General features: G+C 49.0%; 2 protein-coding genes across 5 annotated transcripts; both read right to left on the bottom strand.

The window, feature by feature from the left end:
• Nucleotides 1-322: 322 nt before the first annotated feature.
• Nucleotides 323-7,014, bottom strand: MOV10 (Mov10 RISC complex RNA helicase). 3 transcript variants are annotated; one of them, XM_053964120.1, is made up of 22 exons: nt 6,790-7,014; nt 5,936-6,029; nt 5,707-5,840; nt 5,386-5,624; nt 5,063-5,303; nt 4,754-4,876; nt 4,512-4,665; nt 4,269-4,423; nt 3,972-4,148; nt 3,742-3,889; nt 3,490-3,651; nt 3,292-3,395; nt 2,962-3,059; nt 2,751-2,870; nt 2,560-2,662; nt 2,276-2,399; nt 2,005-2,196; nt 1,801-1,875; nt 1,573-1,698; nt 1,301-1,389; nt 1,028-1,149; nt 323-865 (listed from the first exon to the last, which is right to left on the bottom strand). In XM_053964120.1, the coding sequence occupies exons 1-21, from the start codon at nt 6,921-6,923 to the stop codon at nt 1,035-1,037; spliced, it is 2,907 nt and encodes a 968-aa protein (XP_053820095.1). In that variant the 5' UTR covers nt 6,924-7,014; the 3' UTR covers nt 323-865; nt 1,028-1,034. The 3 variants fall into 3 exon arrangements, with proteins under 3 accessions (XP_053820095.1, XP_053820096.1, XP_053820097.1); XM_053964121.1 differs by having other exon boundaries at nt 323-806; XM_053964122.1 differs by lacking the exons at nt 5,707-5,840; nt 5,936-6,029; nt 6,790-7,014 and having other exon boundaries at nt 5,063-5,283; nt 5,386-5,517.
• A 919-nt stretch (nt 7,015-7,933) lies between these two features.
• On the bottom strand, nt 7,934-19,157 carry CAPZA1 (capping actin protein of muscle Z-line subunit alpha 1). 2 transcript variants are annotated; one of them, XM_053963708.1, is made up of 11 exons: nt 19,049-19,157; nt 14,879-14,942; nt 14,584-14,635; nt 13,683-13,746; nt 12,150-12,356; nt 11,686-11,765; nt 11,177-11,255; nt 10,626-10,697; nt 10,003-10,065; nt 9,730-9,770; nt 9,261-9,412 (listed from the first exon to the last, which is right to left on the bottom strand). In XM_053963708.1, the coding sequence occupies exons 1-10, from the start codon at nt 19,085-19,087 to the stop codon at nt 9,759-9,761; spliced, it is 732 nt and encodes a 243-aa protein (XP_053819683.1). In that variant the 5' UTR covers nt 19,088-19,157; the 3' UTR covers nt 9,261-9,412; nt 9,730-9,758. The 2 variants fall into 2 exon arrangements, with proteins under 2 accessions (XP_053819682.1, XP_053819683.1); XM_053963707.1 differs by lacking the exon at nt 9,730-9,770 and having other exon boundaries at nt 7,934-9,412.
• Between the last annotated feature and the right edge of the window lie 59 nt (nt 19,158-19,216).

Here is a 19,216-nt window from a genome sequence, read left to right as displayed (position 1 = left end):
TCCAGGCTCCTGCCTGGGCTCAGGGCCTTATGCTGCAGGGTGAGGACTTGCCTGGCCCCCAGCCCCTGTTGCTTTAGCTGCTGGTGGAGGATCAGGGCTCACTACCCTGTACTTACAAAAGAGCCAGGAAACAGTTTACATGGGAAGGGCCAGGCAGGAGCTTCCCAGCTGTAACCAGTCCCTGGGTGACGGGCAATGCCATCGCTGCTGGAGCCATCCTGCCTCTGAAGCAAGTCAGGGCAGGGCTGCAGTGAGGCTGCTGCTGCTCTAAAGCCCTGTTTGTGTAAGCAAGGCTCACCTAGGACTCAACAGTACACTGCTTTTCTTTAAACATTTATTCGAGGGAAACAGAGTGCCTGCACAGCCATGCCAGCTCTCAGGCCAGGCAGCTGCCCAGTGGAGAGCTGAGCCAGCCTGTCCCAGATCAGGTACCTGCCTTCCCCAGTCTCCCATCACAGCAGCAGTGAGCTCTCCTGTGCACCCAGTGATGCTCTTTGGAGGCCAGAGTCTCCAGGTTTAAGCCTTTCACTGAATGGTGAGATCAGTCACAAAAAATTCTTTTGCCACAGACATGTAAAAAAATGATTAAAATGGAGAATTGTGCCAGTCTGATGCTGGTGTGGGCTTCGTGGCTGGCAGCAAAGGCTGGCAACACCTTCTGGTCCAGTGGGTTCAGCACCATCTCCACAGGGATGGATGGAGCACCCCGGGACTGAGACAGAAAAAGCAGGAGCTGCTGCAGGCTCTGGACAGGCTGAGGGGGATGCAGCTTCATGGGGCTTCTCCTCCCTTCCCAGGTGCATTTCCTGCAGAGAAACCTCATGGCAGAACTGGCTCCTGACTTCGAGATGGAGACATGCAAGCCCTAAGCAAAAACCTGTTGTAAGTCCTGTTGCATTTGGGGCAGGAGAAGCCTCCCGGTGCCCCAGATGTAACCTCAGCTGTGCTGCTGCCCCAGGGTGCTGGCATGTAACCCTGGCACCCTGCTGCTGTCAGGGCCCCACTGGCAGCGCCCAGCTCTGCTCACCTGGGTACTAAACATTGAGCTGCAGCATGTGGAGCTCGCTGGCAAGTCTGTCCTCAGCTGTGCTCTCATCCTCGTAGGGGTATCCGGTGTAGCCGCCCTGTTCCTTGCAGTACCTGAGGAACCTGCAGGTGCAGAGGGAGGGGAGTGTGGGCACGAGGTGGCACCGGCCTCGCTGCTCCGTGGCAGTGGGCATGGCCAGGGACCACGTGCTGGCAGCAGGAAAGGGCAGGTGCTGGGGAGCACGGCCTGTGGCAGGGGCCAGGAGCAGCTCACCTGCACCAGTGGTGGTCCTTGCTGAGCACGGTCGGATTACCCACCACAATCAGCAGAGCCTTGGCCCTGGTGATGGCCACGTTAAGCCTCTGAAGAGGACAAGCAAGAGGGCTTTACCTGGCCGCAACACCTCTCATCGTTTCGCAGCCCCACCTGGCTGCAGGCAGCTCCGGTGTGGCACTGAGCACCCAGAGCAGCTCTACCTGCCTGTGAGAACCAGAGGGAAGAAGGGGATGCCAAGGAAGAAAGATCTGCTCGGGGCTAGGCGATACCTTGGGGTTCTTGAGGAAGCCCAGCCTGAAGGTCTGGTCGAACTGGAGGTATGTGCTGCAGCTGCGCACGGTGGAGATGAGGATCACGAGCCGCTCCTGGCCCTGGAACTCTTCCACAGAGCCCACCTGGGGCAGGGACAACAGGTCAGGGGCCAGGAGCACCCCTGGGCTGGGGCTGTCAGGGCTCCTTCCTCCTGTGCTCCTCTCTCCTCCATGCCCAGGACATACCTTCAACTGGCTGATGTCCGGCAGCTTCTGCAGATCGGGATCCAGGGAGGTGATGGCTTTCCGGATCTTCTCTACCTGAGTGGAGGCATGTGGCAAAATCCAGCCACCACAGGGCCATCCTTGTGCCAGCCCTGGGGCTGCCCATCCATCCCAGTGTTCCCTGTCCCTTGGGGAGGTCTCTGCCTGCAGAGCTGTGTCCCTCACCTGCTTCCTGTAGGGAGAGATGATGCCGATCTCCTTGGGGGACACAGTGGGGCAGCTTCCCTTGCCCCGGCTCTGCAGCAGCTTCTTGAGGTAGTGGACCAGGACCTCAATTTCGGCCGTGTTGAAGAATGAGGGACTCCTGGCCTCTCTCTGATCTTCCCCACAAACCCCATGGAAGATGATGGGGAAGCCCTGGGAATGGAGAACATTTTGTTCTGCTCTGCCTGTGCCTCAGGGAACCCTTTGGGTCAGTTCCTCCTGCACCCCTCACTTTTTTGGGAAGCTCCTCCCAGGTACAATACACATTCCGGATGTCAAGCCCGTTGCTCTTGCACACCTTCAGCTCGTTGTCATAGAAGAGCTCGTTGGGGATCCTGAGAATGGCCTCGTGGGACCTGGGAGAGGCAGGACCGTGCCCAGGGTGGGTGCCATGTGGGTGCGCTCCCATCTCCCACAGCAGCTGGGGTACTACGAGGCTCTGGGGGACAGATCCTGGAGCGCCATGCTCACCAATCCCTGCCTGGGGATCCCTTCCTGCACTATCCCTGTCCCCACCTGTAGTTCCAGAGCAGTTTGGTGATGAACTGCGGGTCGTATCCTCCACTCGACTTCTTGTACAAGGGGTTGTGCAGCATCAGCCTCTCCAGCAGCGAGGTGCCTGTGCCCAGTGGTATCTTGTGGCTCCCCACAAGGCCACTCAGCCCCTGTGGGGTGCTTGCAGCACTCCCACTCCTCTCCCTACTCACCCAGCCCATACTGGATGGCCAGCGGTGAGGTCAGGACGGGGCCCAGCTGCTTGGGGTCTCCTGCCAGCACCAGCTGCCCCCCGTTGGGGTTGGTCTCCTCATCCATGGGAGCCAGGAGCCCTGGGAACAGGGAGAGCTCAGTGGGGAATGGGAGGGACCCCAGGCCATGCAGAGTTGCTGGTCCTTGAGGCAGCAGCCGGGCACCACTCACCCGCGATGGCGACCACGCTCTCCGGCTCTACCGCATGGCCACACTCGTCGATGAAGACGTGGGAGAAAAACCCAGGGGGGAAGTTGGCTGACACCAGCCTGGAGGAGAGATGGAATGAGGCTGTTCTCAGCATCCTGCCCCACCTGGCCATCCTTCCTCTCCTACCCTTCATCCTCATCCTCCCACAGAGGAGGGATTTCCCCCCCTGCTGCCTGCCCTCCTCCAACCCCTCCCTGCTGAATTTCAGAGAGGCTGCCTTCACAGCCTGGCTGCAAGGCAGCCCTGGGTCCACCTGCCACGGATGCTGGGGACAATCCCAGCTCCTCTGACCTTCCTGCTGTCACCAGTGTGGTGATGATGATCCGGTAGTGCCTCAGGCTCTCCTTGCTTGGGTACACGTAGCTGCTCTGCTCATCGTCCCAGTTGCAGCAGGGCTGGAGCGCAGGCACTGGGTGAGGTCCCATTATCCTGGGGGATGCCAGCCCAGATGTGCTGTCAGGATTTCAGGGTGGAGGGGCAGGGACCTACCATGATATCAGTGGGCACTTCCCTGTAGCTCCTGGAGCTGGCAATGAGCCTGTAGACATTCTGAGGGGCAATGTCCTTGATGAGGCACTGGCACAGCAGGTCTGCAGCACTGTTGGAGGGGGCACAGGCCAAGATACGGGCATCCTTGAAGCATGTCCACACCTGGGTGGGAGGAGGAGATGACAGCATTGAGCCCCATGGACAAGAATGGGCAGCAATGCTCAGGGCTGGATTTGGGCACTGGCCACTCACCTGCTTGATGGCCTCCACCATAGTGACCGTCTTGCCAGTGCCGGGGGGTCCAAAGATGAGGTATGGGGCTGGCCGGGACACCCCCGTCACGATGTGGGTCACAGCTCTGCACTGCTCCTCGTTGGTCTCCAGCTTGCGGTTAAACCACCTGTGGGAGCAGAGGCTGCGCTGCCGGAGCCCCATTGCCTCCATCCCTCAGACCCTCCCACCCTGCAGAACTGGGCACTCACCGGGGCTGGAAGGGGCCTGAGAAGAGGGACTTGTGGCAGGATGTGGAGGGGAAGAGGAGGCTGAACAAGCCACGGCGCACAGCCAAGACTGCAGCCCGGTGCTGCACCTGCAGTGGCAGCCGGTTGAAGGTGAAGGTCACATCGAACTTCAGGTTTTTCACAAACTTCTCCTGCAGCCTGGGAAGGAGTGGTGTGAGCAGGGCACGGGGCACTCTCCCATGCCCTCCTAGCCCTTTCCAACCCACTTCTGGCCTTTGGCATCTGTGAGAAAGGCTGCTGGGACCAGACATCACTCACTTGGAGGAGAAGCCCAGCCTGACCTTCTCCAGTTCCACGCTGTGCACGTAGCCCTTGTACTGGATGAGCGGGGAGTGGTCCCTCTCGCTGCTCAGGTGGGCAAACAGGTGGTCCCCTCTCAGCAGGGACGGGCGGTTCTCGGCCACGCCAGGCACCTGTGCCAAAGGGCCAGTGTGATACCAGGCACTCTGGGAGTGCCAGTGTTGTGCCAGCACCCCTCCCATCCCTCAGGCTCCTACGCACATCGAGAACCAGCAACGCCCTCTCCTGCACCATGGTCACGTCCTGCATGTCGTAGCGTCGGATGTCCACCTCCATCTGAATCTCCTCCAGGTGCAGCAGCAGCTGGAATTTCTGGTGGTAGTTCTCAGCCTGCAGAGGTGCTTCCAGCAGCGAGCTGAGGGCAGCAGCAATGTCATTGTGTCCCAGGGACAGCTTGGCACTCAAGGAACACTTCAGCATTGCTCTCAGCCCTTGGCACTCACCGCATGGCAGCCCAGCTGGAGCTGGCACTGCTGTTGGGTCCTAGCAGGATTGTGTCCTTGAGGCTCTTTGGGTACTGGTAGGTGCCCAGAGGGATTTCCCTCTCCAGTTGGTTTTTCAGGGAGCTGGGAGGAGGGGACAGTAGTGCTTCAGGGACTACATGGTGTCCCCAACCCCACTGTCACTGTCATCGCGCAGGGTTGAAGCACTGTCCTGTGGTGCCAGACAGTCAAGGAGCTGAACCTTGTCCTGGCTGGAGAACAGGCTGGGCCCCTCTGCTCAGGATAGCAGCAGGTGACTTCATCACATACCTGTCAGGAGGGATGCCATCCTCGGTGACGACTGTGACAAGGCGTTGGAGGCTGGCCTCGTAAGGCTGGAAAGGTGCCGAGGGCCCCAGGTCCTTGGCCAGCTGGCTCTCAGCAATGGCAGCAACATAGCGTGAGATGCTGAAGGACTTGTCTGGCTCCTCGGTGAACTCGAAGACCACCACAGCACTGAAGTGCCCATTGCAGGTGGTGAGGCACCGCACCTGGATGGGGTACATCGCACCTGCGGGGTGAAGTGGTGAGACTGGGTCCTGCATCCTCTCTGCAGGGCAGGGCATGGGGCAGGGGATGGGATGGGACCCTACCTGGGTGTAACAGCAGGGACTGGCCCTGCACTGCCCCTTGCTCATCGGTGAAGGACAGCTCCCGTGACTGCTGGCGTGGCTGGAACCGCTGCAGTGTCACCACCTCTGTGCCACAGTTCTGCACCAGGACAGTGACTGTCCGGGGCTCCCCCGGCACCACTGAGAAGCGGATGTTCCCATTGCCCTGGTCCCAGTCTGAGATGATCTCTATCCCGTGCTTCCCACGAATGAGCTCGGCCCTGTGGGGAGGGAGGGTCAGGCTTTCCCAGCCAGGGTGGGGGATCCAAGGGACATGCCAAGGTGGGGTGCTGCTGGTCATACCACTGCTTGGCATGGCTCGGGGGCATTTGCGGAGTGGAGCTGAGCTGCTGTCCTGAGGCAGACGTGGACACAGTCGGCTGTGCATTCCTTCTGGGTCGTCGGTACTGGTCTGCCACCACCACGCACCTCTTCACCTGCAAGGATCAGCCAGAATCAGCGTAGGCCTGGGATTCTGCAGGGGGCTCCTGAGGAGCCAGTCCTGGTGGGCACTGCCCCAGCATGAACTCACCTTGAATTTCACCACGTCTCCACGCACCTGAACCTGGTGGGTTGTCTTCAGCGCGTACAAGATGCAGGAAAAATTGGGTGTCTTTGCATCAGTCCTGTGGAAACAAGGGAGAGGGTTTCTGTGGGAGAGCGTGGCTCGGCTGCCATGGGCACAGGCAGCCAAGGTGAGGCAAATGGGAAGATGAAGCAGGACACTGAGGCTGCAGTGAGGGAGTTCTCAGCAAGTCCCCTCTGCTCCAGGAAAGGAAGAAGGACTTGGGCTCCCCACTGGCCTGTGCAAATCTCACTTCCCTGCTGGCTGCTCCAGCAAGTCCGAGCTGCGCCATTGTTGTCCCAGCTATGCCACAGCCATCCCAGCTGTCCCACTGCATCACTGCCTGGCCCTGACAGCCATGCAGTCCCTGTCCATGCCAGTGCTCAAGAGCTGAGCTGGCACAGGGCTGAGCTGGCACAGGTGGTGGCTCTGTTAAGGCACAGCCACTGTGCTCCCAGCAGTGATGACTCCCCAGGTACCTCCTCCCAGTCCTACCAGTGCACTGAGCCCCGGCTTTGCCAATAATTAACAGTGGTGACATTGCACAAGGGTCAGTGTGACTGCTGTCAGCAGGGTGAGGTGGGGGAGTACGGTGGGCAGTGGGTGTCCAAGGCCATCCCCAGGCAGTTGCTGGGGGTCCATGGAGCTGGGGATCATCCCAGCAGGGCTTTGGTGAGACAGACGAGCTTGGAGACCCCAGTGATGCTGCTGGGGACCAGTGACGCTGGCCGGGCACTGGGGATGCTGGCCTGGGGATTGGGAGATGCTGGCCAGGGGTCTGTCCCCGGTGATGTTGCCCGGGTCTGGCCAAGGGCTCTCACCTGCCCCGGAACTCCTGGTTGTAGATGGTCCGCAGCGCTTCCCGCAGGCTCGTCTGCTCCCGGCCCGTGTCCTGCAGGAACTGCACGAATTGACACCCCCAAAGACTGGCCTCCGCCACGCTGAACCGCGGCATGGTTGAGCCGAGCCGTGCCGTGCCGAGATGGTGCCGCGTCCACGAGTGCTGGGTTGAGCCGGTCTGGGCTGGGCTGGGCTGAGCCGAGCCAGGGCTGGTCGCGCAGGGAGAAACGAAAGCGAAAGGAGCCGCGGGCCCGCCCGCCTGGCACGGGGCGGATCGGGGCTGGCAGTGGGGCAGCGGAGCCCGGCTCAGAAGGCTGGTGGGGGAGAAGGGCCAGGAGGCAGGCAGGGAACCAGTCAGTCTAAAGGATGATTAGCTAAAGATTTGGAGAAGGACAAAGAGATAGAAACACTCTTAAGGCCGGAACACTGGCGGTGAACTGCTTCCAGTGTAACCAAGGAGCAGGGGAAGACTAGCCTTGAGGCAGATAAAAGCTGCGTTGTGTGCAGAGTCTTATCTTGGGCCCTGCTTCGGCTTCACATTCTTGGAATTGCTGCAGCGATTTCCTGGAGGGGTCCAGGACCGCAGCCCACAGCACCTGAGGCTCACAGAACCTTTCATCTCTCCTGGGTGCTGCCTCTTAAATTGTCCATGAGTAGCCCTGTGCAGAGCACTGTGCAAACCCTGCAAAAAACCCTGTTTTGTCCTGTGGATGCAACCAGGAGTGTCTTTAGTAGGTGTTAAAGTAAGACACCGAGGGTAAGTGGAATGACCTCCTTGCTGCTTTTTTTCTAGGGTGAGGAGCTGCATTAAAGCTCCGCGATTGTTTCTATTTTAATTTGGAAGCTCAGCCCTCCAGTTCCTGTGTGTGTATACCAGGGCGGGAGCATCACCCATGGGTTGGGAGTGATACCATCCCTGCCTTAATAACAGAACTGTTAAGGTTGGAAAAAACCTTTGAGATCATTAAGTCCAACCGTCAACCCAGCACCACTGCTGTGTTCACCACTAAACCAGGTCCTCAAGTGCCACATTCACATTTTTGAACACTTCCAGGGATGGTGACGCCAACACGTCCTAGACTTCAGGAATGAATAGGAGTAAGATCATGAAAGAACGGACACAAATGGCTTTAAACAAAGACTGGTGTATTTGCACTACACTTATTGATACAGAGGATGCCTGAGGGATGAATTGTCAGTCTCAGCAGCAAATACAAATATATTTTAATTAGATAAAACTCACAAAGGATAAAAACTTATTTTGCGGTGTTACTGTGCAAAACCTGAAGTGTAATGCCCGTGCCTATCTTCCCAACCCTTTTTCTTTTGTGTATTTAAAAACAAGACATGAGCCAGTTTAAAAACCAGAACCTGCAAGGCGCCCAGTGATAACCAAGTGCAAACAAAGCAAAGGGAGTTCACTTTGTAGTGAATCTATGTTCCAAGAACTGAGAAAGGCATATGTCTATCTCTTCATCCTCCCCTTCAGAGAAACTGTTATGACTGCTAATTTTGATGTCAGAGGGGGGAAAATAATAACACAGAGCAAACACATAGAAGAGATTCATTCCAAAATCCCCTCTAAGCATGACAAGAAACTGTCCACAACTGAGACAAATGGAAAGGATTTTTTCTTTCACTTTGGTGCAAGTTTATTTATTTTGTACACTATCCATCCATACACCTGTGATACAAATCTATGAACCTGCCACAAAGCATTAAAGCACAACATACCTATTATTTTGTAGACATTTGCATTTTTAATCACCATCCAGCCCTTGTGGATCAGCAGTGACTTATCTTGTAGTTCTGTAAAAATGCAGATGACTGGTAACCGTACGTACACGAGGGAGGGGAGAAGAAAGATGTTCACTTTTAGGGAACATGGCTCAAATCTTCAGATTAAAAAAAAGTTACGTCCCCAGAAGAGCTGGGTCAGTAGGGAATTCTGTAAAGGATCCTGTAAACTCATTTTCTACTCAAAATCTAAGCCTGCAGGCATCTGCTTTGTGGCGGTTGGGAATAAGAATACACGAGGACTCACTGTCTTGCACTTACTGTGTCTTGCAGCGCCGTGAGCTCTCGGCAGGTTTGACAAACTTACTGGATACCTGGAGTGCTGGATACAGGTGAAGGGAACGCTCTGCACCCTCTCCTGGGGTAGTAATAGGGCTTTTCCAGCTAGGAAGTTTTCCAGCCAGTGACTGAAAACAGCTATACTTCTGAGCCATGAATGGCTGAATTTAAATGACCTATTAAATGCAGCTACAACAGGAAGTTTATGTGACAGGAAACACAAAATACAAAGACAACTATTTGTTCCACGGTTCCCTCTCAGGCTAGAAAACCTGTTAACTTTGAAAGCCCTAAAAAATGCTGCTCTGGTTTAAAAACCATCTACTTGGCATAGGACCATATTTGTTTTTTTGCACAGAATGTTTCATACACCTCCTTGTTTCTGCATTAAGCATTCTGCATTTCTTTGCCAATCTTGTAGCTGAGGATTTTGTTCCAGTCAATCTTGGTGCGGGTGACGGGCAGCTGCCGGCGTAAGGCTTTGAAAGTGGTGTCTGACATAGTCTGGTAGTTTTCACTGATTGCTGTCTGCAAGGGCAAGCAGATTGGGTTAGGGCACGCATAGAACACTATGAGAGAGCTCAACTTTGTGTTAAAGCCACAACCTCCTTTCTATAAGGTGTAATGCACATGATTAACTAAATTAATAATGCAGCCATCAGTGTGTGTGCAAGTCAAAGGCTTTCTATTCACCTCCCCTGTATTGTAGCAGCATCTCCTTAGTTCTTTCACTGACTCATCTCTTTCCAGTCTCCTTGCACAGAGGCTGGGACAATGCAAAAGCTGTTGCACAAGTTTCCTCCTCAGAATTTTTAACTGTCACAGAGGAAAATACATTGACTCACCCACTCCCCTCCCATGCTTGTTCCAGGTATCATTTGTAACCCTTAAAAAAAAACATACAGCAAACCTGATAGTTAATTACAACACAGCTTTGTAACTTTACAGCTTTATAACTGTATTCTTTTAAACAAATACTGCTGTCCTTTTCTAAGTAATTCTTACAGGCAATACCAGATTCAGCCAGGAACAGAATCAGAGGTCAGTTTTCCATGTTTCCATTAACTGCAAATGGAGACTGATATGATTCTGTTCTATTTCACTACCACTGATCTTACCTGGTACTCGTTTTCTGCATTTTCTATGATCTTAATAAACTCCTTAGCAGTTTGGACATCACTCTGCAAAGGAAAAAAAAAAAGTTTGCATGTTTAAGAGCAACTTACATGAGCTGCACAATAGATTTCTTCTCAAGTGATAGGCTGAGTATAGATAAAGTAGGTAACATCAGCAGCTTGTGCCTTGGGGCTGTAGCTGGGTTCCTTTCACTTACTACATACTGGGTAGAGCTTGTGCTCCAAACTGGAACAGAGCTGCACCCTAGTGAGCAAAAAGGAAGTGGACCTTCATGGTAAAATGAGTCACTTTGCAGCTGCTGCTCCCTCTACCATACTGGCATATGTCTCTTACTGTTTCTTTCCCTTGCACAGAATAGAAAAGCATATTCTGTCTTTTTTAACCCTAACTTCCAAGAGAAGCTTTCCAATAGAGACTTTCTAATAAGACTGAATTTTAAGCAATTGTGACTCTGGGATTCCTACCTGACTCTAAACACCACATTGGCGGTTCACCCTAAAATTACTTTAAAGTCAAGAGATTGCAGTCATAGCAGTACATGCTTCATGAGCTGTTAAAGGAATGAAAACAGTTGCTTATCATAAAGATCTTTTAGCATACTTACTGACACCTGTACAGAGTCCTGAATGTCTTTGTGACTAACCAGCTGGACGTTGCCATCTTCATAGTAATGCACCTGGACAAAAAGACAGAATGCAGGTTTTATTATGAACACTCACTCCAGAATTCCTGAGCCCCCAAATGCCACTAAAATGGCACAACAGAGCATTGTGCCAGTGTTCTCTGTTTACATGGAGACTAAAAGCAGGATGGATTTTCTAAAAGGTTTCATTCTTTGTCAAAACTGTTCAAGATTATATTAATCAGTAAATGCCTAGAGCTAAGAGCAATTATAAAAGACTCAAGGTAGAGGTTTTAGCCCTATAAAAAGCGAAGTGGAGGACTATAGGGTAATGCTACATAATAAACTACAGGACAGATCTGAGACTACTCCTGAAATACTAGATTTACTTTCTTGAATTGTTTAGTTTAATAACATCCTGACTTGAGAAGGACATCTCTGCTGCATTTCAGCATCTCATTCTGAGCCAAATGCATTTGTGTAAGAGAAGCACAATGCAGCTTCTCCTTTTACTGCCAGGAAGAATAACTCACCTGGATTTTGAGCACTGCAGCCACTTGAGCTGTTGGTGGTGTGATGGTAAACTTCCATTCTGATCTCCAGCGCCCGTTCCTAAAAGCAATCAAAGCATGAGAAAACTATTTCCAAGAAGCTCTAACAGCAAAAAGAACAAAATTGTTCAACCAAGTTGTTTCTGATGTTGTCTTATCATCAATACCACATGAGATTTAGTTATTTAGATAGCATGGAGTTAAATTTCTGCAGCCTAGCTGAATACAATGCAGCTTCAGTACAAAGAAACTCCAGAGATGTAAAGGAGTATCTAGCTATATTAGCTCTGCTAATGCCTTTTCCTCCGAAGAAGTCACAGGAAGTTTTGGTAAGTGCCAAGGGGGCTGCAAGGAAAACAGACTACAGAAGGAAAAGAACTTCTTGGGAAGCCCAAAACTCCCTGTCCTTCAGACCATGTCAGAGCTAGAGGATGGGTTGGTGTGAGGAACCAGGCAAAGGAAGAAAACACGCTATGTTGAAATAGTCTTACCAGAAGTTTTTGGGCTGGAACTGGTGGCTCTCAATACAGGCAATAATTGTCTGCAGTCCATCTATAGATTTACCATAAACCTGTATTTAGAAAAAGAGTTAAAAAGGCCCAAGAGCTAAGGAAAGCCATTCTCTGTTCTTGGCAGCAGGGTGCAGGCTGCTGTGGTGGTACCTCACTGGGAACATGCACCACGAGTTACATTGTCCAACACCTCCCCTGGCAGGCATTTTATTATGGGTAGGTGTGAAGGTGCTTGGCAGACATGCCTATGAAAAAGGTCTAATTCATCTTTACCTCTGTGTGCATACCAAGACAGTTGCACCCTCTTTGGAACTCGTCATTCCAAAGTTAGCCAAAATGCTAGTGAGGATGGAGAATTCCAACAGCTCTGCCCAGCAGAGTCTGCTCTGGGACTGACAGACTCAGAGCAATACACTTTCAGGGAAACAAGATGGATACTCAACAGTGCAGAAGCCATTGGGGTAATGATCTTTGACGTAGGCTCTCAGTGCACTGTCACAGGCATCTCTCCATTGTTTTAAAGCCGATTCTGTGTCCTCGGGCTGGGGATCACTTGCTTCTTTCCTTAAGTGATCAAACTTAAAAGAAAGCTTGTTTCTTGGGTCTAAAAATCTGCCATTGCCCAGATCACCATGTTCTGTGATTAAGACCTGGAATAGAAGTTGAAATGATGATACATTTAGGCTGATATAGATATGGTATTTTGCATTTTTCCCTACTTGCATATCAGTGTTACAATAGGTTCTTTCATTGAGCTGTAAGGTCGCATAAAGAAAAGCAAGAATTTTCGGTAATAATTTATATTAGTAGTTGTTGTGAGGCTGAAGGTAACTCTCAGCTCTCCACAGTAATACTGCACTTAGACTTCTGTCCCAGAAAAGGCTGAACTACAATAATGTATATATTTGGCTTAAAATTGGGTATCCTTACAATAGAAGCAGGTTGCTTTGCCTTTAAAGTTATTTTAGCTGTTTTCCTTCTTTGTTCTAAAGGAAACAGAGACTTTTACTCTGAAATCTACCATTTATTGCCATGTTCCATGTTTTGCAATAGCTCTACTTCTGGGCAAGAAGGGTACAGAGATGTAACTACTTCTAAAATACGCCAGCTAAAGCAGACAGAAAGCAGCATTGCACAGTCCCTTCTTTTTTCTTTTTCACTTTAATTCTCTGTCTTCCCAAATATTGACTTTATTGGGGCGGGGTTTTGGTTTTTTTTTTTTTTTTGCAGGTTGTACTGTAACTTTCTCATCAAAGCTATTTCTATGAACAGCCCTCTTAATATATGCCTCCCATACGTCCATAAACATATCTGGGACACTAGAAAAGCTGGGTTAGAGCTTGGCTCAGAGAACAGAGCAGATGGTCAGGCAGCTTTCTGGCTTCTCTACGACTTGCTATTTGTTCTAAAAAAAAAATTTAAAAAAACCCCTGAAATAACTTGTTTTGCTGGCATAGACTAGATAGTATTAGGTATAATCACTACAGCAAATCAATGATTTGGTATAAACAAAGATAAGTTTGTTTTTTAGGGTAGCTGGGAATGGATTAAAATTGCAGAAAATAAACCAAACAAACTATTAAGAATCTATTATCAATTGTCAGTAGGAACTGTAAGCAAGTAGCAACATAAGGATTCGTAAGTGAGCTTTAAATAGACAGTAATCTTTAATCACTCATATTCTTAAGTAAAATTCCAGTGACTTCAGCATGGAACTTTAAGGACCAATGAACTGGATTTACTAAGTAGTACAACACAGAACTTAAAGAGAATATCTTGGTTATGCTTTGTTCTTATAGAAGAAAGCTTGTCATAGTGACATGTGGGGGAGGGAGGAGGGGTGGTACCTTGTGAGCAGAGTGAGTGAGTCAGCTGATGGTGATGTTGACTTGTGAGCCAACATTCTGATGAAACATTTTTATTGCTTTTTCACAGTGCAGTAATACAAACCTCAAGTGTACAAAGTTTCCTCTCACCTGATCATCGTACCCTTCTATCTTCACCGGAGTGAACTGGTCCATGTTGTACTGTGCAAACGCACTGTTGAGGATCAAAGGAACAGGAACTTTAGCTCTACATGCACATTTATTCTGACTCAAGGATAAGTACCCGGTGTGATTATATTACAGCAAACATCAACTTAATTGGGCAAACAATACACACCAGCACTGTTAAAAGATTTTCCAATACCTTTTACTGTAGATAGCTATAAACCCCAGGTCTAAAAGCAGGTTTGTTTAGTGATGGCCAGGAAAACACAGAGTTCAAAAGTAGAACAGCAGATAGCCTGGGGAAATGTGAGCAAGCCAAGGCAAAACAGGAACACCCCAGCTACAATTTAGACAGCAGCAAGGTAGACAAATGAATAGACGAATATTTACAACAATTTTCTTATGTAAAGACTTGCTGACTGACACATCACCTAGCTTGAAATAGATCTTAGCATCAAAAAGCCTGTATGTGTACTCTTTAAGCACCTTCTGATGAAGCTGTGGAAGTAAACAACAAATGTTGAAAACTTTTTCTAAAAGGACAGTTCTTTTTCTAAACTTAGGCTATGGATTAATCAGTATTTCAGGCTTCACTTACTTTATAAATCAGATGACTCAACATGATCAGACATTTCTGCTGCTGCAGAGTTAAACTTTTTGGCAGAATGCCTTCCTGTCAGTTTTATATAGCACAAATTCAAATTTAGGGCTTTTAAAAAGAAATCATCCACACCTTTCATTATGTATTTTGTTAGGTGGGCTAAGGAATTACGTAAGATTGCTCTGAATACAGCAAATAGTTTTCTTTGTCACAGAATGATGGGTATAAGAAAACAGAAGGATATCTGATGGTAATTTGACTTGTGTTTGAAATCTTAGTACTTACTGTGCTGCTCCTTCCCTGAGAAGATTGTCATTGTTAAGTAATAACCGGACATCTGGAAAAGAACGGGTTCAGGTGTGTTACTGGATTTTTTCATCAAATGTTTCTCTTTATGCACTTTATTTTCAACTGTACAAATGCAAACATTAAAAGATGAAATAATTTCATTAGGCAGAAGTAGTCCAGAAGGACTGCATGCTTTCCCTTAAAAGCAGTACGGCGTGACTCAGCCTTAGATTTTTATAATAGATAAAACATGAAGAAAACACCACAGATAATTTTTTCCTTAATTGCTTACCATTGAATACTTCATTGAACTCTCCAGGGGGTGCATGAGTGATGAATTTTGCAGCTATACGCACCTACAAAGAAGCAGAAAAGTAATTAAAGACAAAAGATAACGTACTGAGTTCATACATATTGAAGCCATTCACCAACAAAACCAACTCTGAAGTGACAGAAGGTGGCAGATTTAGGGAGAAATCTAGGCATGCATTGTCAAGGTAGAAATAGTCTTGTAAGACTGTTCAAAGCAAGGCTGGAAAGGGCTTGGAGCAAGCTGGTCTAGTGGAAAGTGTCCTTGCCCATGGCAAGGGGTGGAACTGGATGATCTTCAAGGTCCCTTTCAGCCCAAACCATTCTGGGTTTCTATGAAGGCACATGGAACTGTGATGATGAAGGCATCAGTAACTGAAAAAGCCAACTTTCGATGTCCAGAAACTCTGAATCTGGAAAAGAAAAACCCTGTCTCTTCTAAAAGTGTAATAAAACTGCAGTGTGTTCCAAAATCCAATATACATGTCTTGCACTGTTCGAATTTAGATGGTCCAGGTATTGATTCTGTTGGAATTGGTAAGAGTTTATGGTTTTCATTATAAAATCTTTTATGGCTTTTACAGGACCAAAGGGAATAGAAGGATCTTGGAAGGAATGAAAGAGGAAATGTCACAAAATTAAACCTCTCCCTTAGAATAATAAAAATGTCCCATTTCCTCTGACAGCTAACAAAGCTGACCAATGAGCCTCTCTGGTCTAACAAGATATTTATTGAAAGTGACTGCAGAATCGCTCATTACAACTCTGATTACTTTCTACTTTTCATTTTGAGCAGCAAAACAAAGAATTGTGTATATGTATGTAACTGCTTCACCTGAGTTATCACCAGAGCTGGAAATAACTCGCTTCTCTCAACAGTCTTCCCTGTTTTAATTAGAAATTGTTTGTATTGTTTGTCACATAATTATTTAAAGCAAGCCACAAAAAGAAATAAACACTTTTCTAAACAAAAGGTAATTGCCTTATTCCAACAGGATCAAGTAACATCTCTGCCTTAACTGGATTGAGCTTCAGATAAAAATAGACTGTCTTCCAAATTAGCAATGATTTTGAAAAATAGATACACATTATTTGTGCCTGAAGAAATTAAGCAATACAAAGAAAACATTAGAAAGACAGTATCGTGTGTAATTGATCCGATGCAGGACATAAAACCATTTTCTCTTAATCTTCTGGTTTTAGGTTGGTAAGTATACAGCCATTCTAGAAATGGAGCTCTTAAACTGTTTGAAAACTTTCACTATTTAAAGAGCTGTAATTAGGACAGATTGCTGCCACAATATTGTCGAATTTCACTGTCAGAAATTTGGATGGTGATGAAGAGAGCCTGGCAGTAGTTTAGAGAGACCCTGCAGCTCTATATCCTCAGTGGACTCTGCTCAGAGTCTGCCCCAAGAGGCTGGAAGATTTCTGAAGGGACACCATGTGCTTTTCTGAGCAAATACAACTGTTAGCACAGTTGTAACATCACTGTGCTAATGCTCTCTCAAGTATCTACCACTAATGCCTGCAAATTAACTCCCCGGATGAACAGATTCTCTTTTATAAGGTGCTTCAACATATGGCAAACAAAGACCTCTAAAACGCTATAAAATTTAATACCTTATAAATTTATGCAATGATGATGTGGCTGCAGAATATGAAACCCTTGCAAAAGGGACACTGTTTTAGTAGGCTGAGGTTTAAATCAATGGATTCTCATAAGGAAATCCTTATGGGAAAAACAAACAAACAGAAAAAAACCCAAGTGTTTAGTGAGAGATCTTTACAATCTTCCACAAATTCTCTCACTTGGAAGGATGAACTAAATTAAGTCAACAGAGAAAGGCCTCTGCACTTCAATCAAATGTTATTACAAAGCCAGCTCTGAACAAAGCTGCAAGTGGAAAGTGTTCACTTGGATAATTATCCCTTGCCCTGCCTCTCACAGATCAATAAAGTACAAAACATTTCAGTCAAACTATTGAAACCAGGGGTGCAGGAAACAGGCTGGGGAGTGATTAATTTGAGATGTCAAGCACTTGAATGGTTCTTGGTTTTCAGAGCTGGTTGCTTGGAGGGCGGTGTCAGGATGCTCCTCTGCAGAAACACCAAAATAGGACTTTCTGCAACCTGCCCCATTTCCTGTCCCCCGGGGCCATTTCAGGTGTCATTTCAGCTCTGCAGCATCAACTTCCTGCTTCTAAAATGGGGACAGTGTCTGAGGGGAAGGGAAGCTGCTCGGCCGTTAGTTTAAACTGGCAAAATGCGAGATTTCAGAGGAACTTATAAGAAAATCACAGAATCACAGACTGGTTGGATTGGAAGGGACCTCAAAGCCCCTCCAGGCCCCCCCTGCCATGCTCAGGGACACCTCCCACTGTCCCAGGCTGCTCCAAGCCCAGTGTGCAGCCTGGCCTTGGGCACTGCCAGGGATCCAGGGGCAGCCACAGCTGCTCTGGGCACGCTGTGCCAGGGCCTGCCCACCCTCACGGGGAACAATCCCTTACCAATATCCCACCCACCCCTGCCCTCTGGCACTGGGAAGCCGTTCCCCCCGTCCTGTCACTGCAGGCCCTTGTCCCAAGTCCCTCCCCAGCTCTCTTGGAGCCCCTTTAGGGGCTGGAAGGGGATCTAAAGTCTCCCTGGAGCCTTCTCTTCTCTGGACTGGACACCCCCAGCTCTCCCAGCCTGTCTGAGAAATTAATCTCTTACCTAAAATATGCCCAAAGAGAATAAAAGAGTGAAGCTTGGAGGATGGAAGGAATTAATTTTGTTGCTCAATTGACGTTTTTGGGTTTTTTGCTTTACTTTAAAGTACTGGTAAACTCAAACTTTAACATATATAAAGTTCTAGACTCATCTGAATAGTCACATACTACAGTAAGTCTTTGCTGCATGTTTCTCTTTCAGATCCTCCTTTAGGTTATCCTTCTTGGCCTGTGTGGGACACGGAGTTAGTTGAAATTGAATGTTCTAAAGGCCATATCAATTCTGCTCTGGAATACTTATCTCAGACAACATCACCTAAAATATTGACTAATAGATGAATTGCACCTCAAAGCTCTGCTTGTTTCAGAAATTATTTCACTGAAATGAAGCTGAAAATGCAGTTTAAGGGGAAAATGAAAGCCACCGCTGGACTTGGAGGATCCTTGAATTTCCACGAGCCTGAACAACTCCTCCAGAATGTTAAGAAACAAAGCAAGCACTAAGTGTAACACTTCGATGATGTAAGGAAGAGTAACAGTGCATTTTTAAACTACTATGTGTAGGCAACAGTGTATTACCTAGCAGAGAACTTGCAGTATGTAACTTTTCCACATTCCTACACAAGATGAACAAAATGCTCATTTCCCCCTTTCCTAAAATAATTATGTCTCTGTTTGCTCCAACTTAGTCTTTTCCATCCAGTATAATTCTCAGGACCTACATCAAAGTTCCTGTCAGCAGCTGGGGTGGGCAGAAAACGCAACAACACACTCAGAGGGTGTTTAGGAAGTGAAGCGGTTGCAAAGCACCTTACAGACACGCTGGTTACTTTGCTGATTTGGGAAAAGCAGCACAGAAAATACATTTTCACAAAATCATTTTGGTTGGGAAAGACCTTCAAGATCACCAAGCGATCCACCTTGTCAACAACACCAGAGCACTAGGTGCCACGTCCAGTCCTTCCTTGACCCTGACCAGGGCGGGGACCCCACCACCTCCCTGGGCAGCCCCTCCCAATGTCTAATCGCCCTTTCTGTTAAGAAGCTCCTCCTGATGTCCAACCTAAACCTCCTCTGGTTTAGGTTGAGACTATATCCATTTTCATGCACAACGACTGGCCAAGACATTGCATCGGCTGCACCGAGGCAAGGAGGAAATCGGAAGGCAAGGAGGAAATCGGAAGGCAAGGAGGAAATCGGAAGGCAAGGAGGAAATCGGAAGGCAAGGAGGAAATCGGAAGGCAAAGTGCTGCGCTGGTAAGGAACAGCTGGTCCTTCAGACGGGCGGCGGCGGCCCGGTGGTCTCGGGAGCTCGCCCGCCCCGAAGCACTCGCAGGCCGGCACATCGGCACCAGGCGAGCTTGCCCGCACTCCCCACCCACTGCCTTCCCGGGGGCAGCGGCGCAGACCCACAGCGGAGAGGCGGCCACCCCTTCCTTTACCTTCTCCTCATCCGACACCCGCTCGTCCAGGTCCGCCATCTTGGCAGCTGTGTGCCCGGCCCCGCGCAGTGCGTGCCGGGAGCGCCGGGCGGCGGACCGAACGCGCTGGTGGCGCCATCTTAGCTGCGGGCAGACGCCGCGTGGCCGCCATCGTAGAAACGGGTGGGT

This window comes from Vidua chalybeata, chromosome 24, assembly GCF_026979565.1.
Source record: "Vidua chalybeata isolate OUT-0048 chromosome 24, bVidCha1 merged haplotype, whole genome shotgun sequence".
Classification (NCBI taxonomy): domain Eukaryota; kingdom Metazoa; phylum Chordata; class Aves; order Passeriformes; family Viduidae; genus Vidua; species Vidua chalybeata.
The sequence above is the reverse complement of the archived record's forward strand: the minus strand, read 5'-3'. Positions and strand labels throughout refer to the sequence as shown.